This window comes from Diadema antillarum, unplaced genomic scaffold (genome assembly GCF_040938485.1).
Source record: "Diadema antillarum isolate AM-2024a unplaced genomic scaffold, OU_Dant_1.0 scf00000180, whole genome shotgun sequence".
Lineage (NCBI taxonomy): Eukaryota > Metazoa > Echinodermata > Echinoidea > Diadematoida > Diadematidae > Diadema > Diadema antillarum.
Window position 1 is genome coordinate 3,648,146 of NW_027271069.1, and position 7,152 is coordinate 3,655,297.

At 39.9% G+C, this 7,152-nt stretch overlaps 1 protein-coding gene across 1 annotated transcript; it reads left to right on the top strand.

Annotated features, from left to right (window-relative positions):
- Positions 1-951: 951 nt before the first annotated feature.
- LOC139723038 (piggyBac transposable element-derived protein 4-like) lies at positions 952-2,789 on the top strand. Its single transcript, XM_071634315.1, has 3 exons — positions 952-1,424; positions 1,623-2,137; positions 2,182-2,789. The coding sequence occupies exons 1-3, from the start codon at positions 952-954 to the stop codon at positions 2,787-2,789; spliced, it is 1,596 nt and encodes a 531-aa protein (XP_071490416.1).
- Positions 2,790-7,152: the final 4,363 nt, after the last annotated feature.

The following is a 7,152-nucleotide window of genomic DNA, read 5'->3' on the forward strand; positions in this document are numbered from 1 at the left end:
GTTCAACGAATGTGTATATACTGTATATACGTGAAACATGTACGTTGAGTTATCTGTACGTCCATGAATGCCTTTATCTTTTCCCACTCTGTATATATGAGTGTATATATATATATATATATATATATATATATATGTACATGTGTCTTTTAAATCGACATGGTAATGGTTTATTGAAATGAATGTACTTCATTTTATTACAATGTTTAGTTCGTTGACATATTTGATGAAACTTAGATTTACTGACTAAAATCAACTGCATGATAATTATAGTCTGTCACAATTATTAACGCGTTTGAATCTGCTGGCAGAAAAGGTACAATATAACAGGGAAAAGGTAAGGTTGACATTCGCAATTGAAGTACTGCCAGTTCAAAACACTCATTCCCAATTATTTTACGAGTGTTTACAGACCGATATTCTTGTTTCGACAGGATATTTTCATGTATTTCCATAGTTTGACCAACAAAATACTGACACATGTTTTTCGAATGTAATAGACCATGACCAAGGTTGGGTGTCAAGGCCTTCTTTTGTTTGAGGCGGTCTTTCGGTAGGCGCTTTCATCTATGCAAATAAGGCACTCTTATTGTATCCGCGGTGAGGTGGCGGTGGCCATGAAACATCTATTCACGCGTGCCGCGTCTTTATTATGGGCTAGGTTTTGGAAATAGGCGGTACTCTTTCTTTTCAGGTCTTTCAAACGATAGTTTTATTCTAGAGCTATAATAACCTTTGCTTATACGTGATTGGCGAAGGTATCGAACGTTGATAGTTTTAATCCTGCTATTCTATCACCCGAACTGATCACACTGACTTACATAAGAAGGGGGAAATTGCCAGTGATCATCATTTATCTCGATCTCTCCTGCGATTCAACAACGTTACTGCTTCATAATCTCTAAATACTCTATCAGTCTCTCCTGAATGAGCTAAAGTGTGCTCGCTTCTATGGCTCCACCGAGAAAACGGCGAAGGCGTGAGTTCACTGCCGAAGAGGTCCGTGATTTCATGTTGGACTCTGACTTCGAAATCGAGGATATTGTAGATAACAACTGGGAAGAAGACACGCAATCATCTCGTAGCAGTGAAAGCACAGAAGAACGTGATTCCTCACGTCTTCTCCCGGAGTTTGAAGAGCACGGTGAATCACTGTTTGAAGACTCGTCAGGCGACGAAGCTGATGGAGGTGACGATGACCACCTCAATGATCTACCTGCGCCTCATCCAACAACTCATGCTGAACCACTCTCCGATCACGATTGGCGGAGACTTGAGCCTGACGAGCGATTCAAGTCAAGTCGACGAGTTTATGACGACCAACCCAGACTACTTTTCGACGCTGAAGGATTGGAGCCAGTGGACTTTTTTACGAAGTTCTATCCGACTTCCATCTTTGCCCACATAGCAGATGAAACGAACAAGTATGCGCAACAATTCTTCGATTGCCCAGCGCCCCTCCCAGCGATTCGGCGTATGGCTGGACACCGATGAGGAGGAGATACGCGCTTTCACCGCACTTCAAATAGCGATGGGACTGGTGTCAAAGCCATCTGTGCCTCAGTACTGGAAACGAACTCCGACATCTTAGTGACTCCTGGGTTTGCCGACGTCATTTCCAGGAATCGATTTCAGCTATTGAACACCTTCCTACATTTCAATGACAACGAGAAGCTCGTGCCCCGTGGACAGCCCGGTTTCGACCCCCTTCACAAGACGCGCCCTCTCATCGATATGTCCCAGCCGACGTACCTTGAGCATTTCCTTCCCGGGGGATACCTGTCAATCGACGAGAGCTTGGCGCCGTTCAAAGGAAGAATCTCCTACAGACAGTACATCCCAAACAAACCACGGAAATGGGGGATAAAATTCTGGATGCTCTGTGACGCCCAAACGGGATTTTGTCTGCGGTGGCGGCAGTATGTCGGAGCCGAGGGACAAGACAATGGGGACAGCGCCACTGAAGCCCTGGTGAAACAGCTGACGGAGCCATTCTACAACACGGATCGCGTGATCGTGATGGACAACTATTATAGTTCCGTAAAGCTCTACGAGGATCTGTCACGGAACGGACTTGGAGCCTGTGGAACGGTGAGGAGCAACCGACGAGGACTTCCAGAAGAGATCCGACGTGGTGGTCTGCACCTTGCGAAAGGTGACGATCCGTGTTTTTCGCCAAAGGGAGGGAGATGTCAGCAGTGACTTGGCATGACGTGAAACTCGTGAACGTGCTGTCGACCGTCAGCAGCAACGATCTCAAACAGAAGCAGATACGGAGTAAGAACGCCGAAGGAGGTCGCCGTACGATTCAGAAGCCAGCAACTGTTGACGTGTACAACAGGTTCATGAACGGCGTGGACAAAATGGATCAACGCATGTCCTACTACCGCTACCCTCATAAGAAAATCAAGGGATACCGCGTAACCTACCACTTCACCATGGAAGTAGCTCTCGTGAACGCTTACATCGCATTTCGCATGGCTGGCCACAAGATGTCCACGCGCGACTTCAGATGTCGGGTGATTGAGGGTCTGCTGAACGGCTACAGAGCATCTCGCTATCGTCGGACACCGTCACCTCCCATCGCCGACAACGAGGCAAGACTGATTGAGCGCCACTTCCCAGCAGAGTTCGAAGATCGACAACATCGTCCTGACTGCTACGTGTGTTCGGACCGCAGGAGGGGAAGGCGAAGACAGACGAGGACATACTGCCGACAATGTGGACTTGCTATGTGTTGCATCCCGTGTTTCGAGATCTACCACACCAGAAAAGATTTCCGATCATAGGTCACAAACACTGAGTCTTCTGATGACATGAACTCTAAACAATGTCATGAACTTGTCGTGTATAGGCCTGTCTACCGTTGCTTATAGAATATGCATGTTCAAATTACAGCTCACAGATGGCAAGCATTTCCAGGTGCATGATTCATTGTAATTACATGGACATTATTGGTTTTACGATCCAAGACTGAGATGTATTGAAGTATAATCGCGATATCTGTCTGAACTTCACCCCAAAAGAAACGTTCCGTGTACTCTCACTTGTACTCATTTGCATGTACACAAAACCAGATGGTTATTGTCTGTCAAATCGATCCCAATTACCAATGATTATGTCATTAGCCAGGGTAACGTGAAATCTTTAGACATGAATTTCTCTGCCAAGTTATCTCTCATATTACATTGCCTATTTACAGTGTACACACAATGTATGTACATTACAATAATGGTGATATTCCCGTAATTGTAAGGATTGGTTATTTATTATCCGTAAGTCTTCGAAATAGTAATTAATAGCATTAAAAAAAATCAAATACTGTACAAAGAGATAAACGTTCATATTGATGATATGGTTATACACAAAATATCAATGACAATGTGATAATTTATTGAGATGTAGCTCACAAGTTCTTGTATTATCAGAAAAGGTTGATATTATGGGTCAAATCGATCCCCATGAGTAACCAGTGATATGCCAGTGATTGTGCCACTAGCAAGTTTATTATCAACTTGTACTAGTAATTTATTTTGTATACATACATATGTCCGACAAATTATGGAATTTTGGATTTGTGTAGTGCTCATTACACTTACAATGTATACTTGTCAGTGGCAATTCTGAATCTCGATGGTATATTGTCGTGTTTATGAATTCAATGGTGTATCTTATCAAACTTTAGATTATGTGGGGTTATTTATGTCATTGTGTAATTATTCCTTGGCTCTTCAACAATAAGTAGCCGCTGTTATGATTTTACAGCGAGTTCCACGATCGCATTTGAATAAGTAATTGTCATATCACCACATATTACATGCATGTAAGTTGTCAATGTAAGAGCAGTGAATTCTTTTCCGGATATCACTAGTCATCGTGTGAATGAGGAATTGAAAATAAAGCATTATTCACAGTGACGAGTGAAAGAGATAAACTATACTCATCTGTTTCTTATTTGTAATTTAATCAGCGTTGCTGAGTGTGTAATGTCAGATCAAAGCTGATCAATTATAGTGAGATTGCAAAACTGAAGTGTATGTAACTACTGAAGGATACTAGTAGTATCTTACGAGAGAAGGTGCAATGTATATTCAGTAACAGGTTGTATATGTGGAGTGAGATCAGTTTGAAGAGAGAATACTATTGCCAGAAAGACAGAGAGAGAGAGAGAGAGAGAGAGAGAAAGTGACGAATGGAAATGGAACTCGACGTTCCAAAAATAGTTATCTATGACATACAGTATAACGATAATAATAATAATAATAATAATAAACATGTGTGCATATAATATATATATATATATATATATATATATATGTATATATACATACATATATATATATAAGTATATAAGTATATAATATGCGTATATTTCTTACTCTCTCTCTCTCTCTATATATATATATATATAAATATATATATATATATATATATATATATATATATTGTATACATACATAGATCGAGGTCGTCAGTTTCTTCTTCGCCTAAAAACACAAAATCAAATAAACAACCGACAAACAAGACTCAAAAGCACACATACAAACAAAGCAAGAGTATGATTATTAGCACACTTAGTTGCATGTAAGGTTGGAAAAGTATAATAAGCGAAGCTGAAAACATGCACAACAAAGGAATTCATCAAATCATGCACTCCATGCAAACGTACTGTACAACAACGTCAACATGTAAGCTAACAGTTTTTATATTCGCATCAAATCATACGAGACGCAAGGTACGAAGAAACAATGCACGAAGCCTTGTACAGCAATTCCTCTTTAGAGTATATAGTTCTCTCCCCCCCCCAAAAAAAAAAGAGAGAGAGAGAGAGAAAAAAAAAAGAAGAAATGAAATTCGCCAATAGGGTATTAGTAACAACAAGAGTTTGAGAGACAAAGCGATTCTGTCAGAAAGAGAGAGAGAGAGAGAGAGAAGGGACAGATGGATATTGAGGTTAACGTTACAACAATAATTTGAAGTTATTCATATATCATAGAGAGATATAATAATTTTACCTCGACTTCTTCACTTATTTTGTGAAGTAAAGATTTGAGTTAACGACATTCTTGTATGACCAAATTGCACCAATTATTGAATATTGAAAAAGGCTGCGTCTTGATCGTTTGTATGGATAGTACCCCCCCCCCAAAAAAAAAAGAACACACACACACACACACACATATCAAACAACACACAAACAAGAATCAAGGCAAGTTCCACAACAAAAGGTTTGATTATACAGGTACACTTAGTTCTATCTTAGATTAGAACAAAAAAGCTAAGCTAAAAAAAAGGTCAAAATCACGTTGCACTTTGCACAAATTACGTAAAACAGCGTCAGGTGTCAAGTAAGACAGCCTACAGTACTGTGATCTGTTGTATTTGCCAAATTTATTCACGAAATTTTGTAGAAGAGGAAGTGCAAGAGAGTTGCTCGCCAAGTATATGAGGAGCTCATTGATACACAACAACAATAAGAAGAAATAAAGACATATCGCGGTTCGATTCATTGCCCAGAAATGTCAAAAGTAATATCTTTATTTTGTATTTCCGATGGATTTTTCACCGAGTCAAAAATCCGTTATAAAACGATCTTCAGAAGTGTAACGTCATAATAATTTGCAGCCCTCGATACGTACGATAACAACAACAGAAATGAAAACACGGCGCACTACGCGGTGCAGATAGCAATAAGGTTCGTAAGTCCACAGGAGAGTTTAGTCAGTTTAGTGAGAGTTTAGTCAGTTTGAATGACTTCCGCTATCTTGGAAAGTCCTTCACGTACGTTTTTGGATTTGATCAATGTCAACATTGGAATTCCTTTTGTTGACTAGTTTTGTTGAGCACTTTACCATTTTGCAAAACATGGGACACTTATCGTCAGAAGAAAGTACACAATAAACGCATACAAAGGGCCAAAAAGATAGGACATTAGCTATCGCGATGTGTGCTTTGTGAATGTCTATGAATCGTTTACTATGTATACAGTAGGAGAGCGGATCGTATCACCGAACGCCTTTTTTTTTGTGGCTTTGAATTCAGCACAAAGTGGATGAAATGTCGGCAAAAAATAACACCGGTTATTCACAAAGTCCTGAAAATACGAATTCAGCAAAAGTACGCAAATTATTCACTCAGGTTTTTGGAGAATAGGCTTCAAGTATATCTTTTTCTCCAAAAATTTAAAAAAAAAATCAAAAGTTGTCTTTTACAACCGCAAAAAAAAAAATCGCATTATAATTAGGTACATGATTTTCGTAATGGCATAGTCAATGCTTTCACATCTTGTTCTTGCACCAGAACCACAATTCTTACCCAAGGTTCACTACATGTACCTACTAGTATTCTTACCGAGGGGAGGACAAAGAGAAAAAGAATCGGCTAATGAGGCTCATTTTTTTTCTCACCGCAAAATGTCTAATACGAACATTTTGAATAGTTCCCATGATAAAATCTTGCGATAAATCGACATCTTCTTCTAAATCTGAGGTAAAATGTGAATTTCTTAACGTTTATGCATTTTTGTGTTGCATTCTATTTTTGCGGTTTCGGTCCTTATAAACGATTTGTGAGGCCAGTCTACGAGGTCCCGCGAGTATTGAAGATCGTAAGTACGCAGAAATATGCGTACGAAATTACTATGATGTCGGGCAATACCATATCAGCTGCATTATGTATTCAGTACTTCCCTTTCTCAAGGTGTGTATATCGAACTCTTTCTAGCGCTAATGATATTATGTAATGACACATTCATACACAAAAGGGGACTATACCTGGGTATTTTTATACCCTTTTCACCTCCCCCTCTTTTTCTACCATTCTGTCTTTAGTCCTAAAGTACGCCAACCTAAATTTCTCCTGGTATTCACTTTCATTTGGACAAGGAGACCGGCAATGACAGGCTAAAAACAATGACGATCACGTCAACGCAAATTATATGGATGTGCCGTGCGGCTTAGTTCACGAGTCAAGTTTTCGCTTGCTGGTACGCGTGCATACACAAGGACAAAGGCGTTTTCTTCTTTTGTATCTGATTGTATGTAAGCGTCGGGACGATTACAGTACATCAAACAGACAAAAGGATGAAAGGCTTGACCGTCAAAATAAAAGCTGACCTTCTCTGAGGGACAAAATGAAAGCATGCTTTCAGCC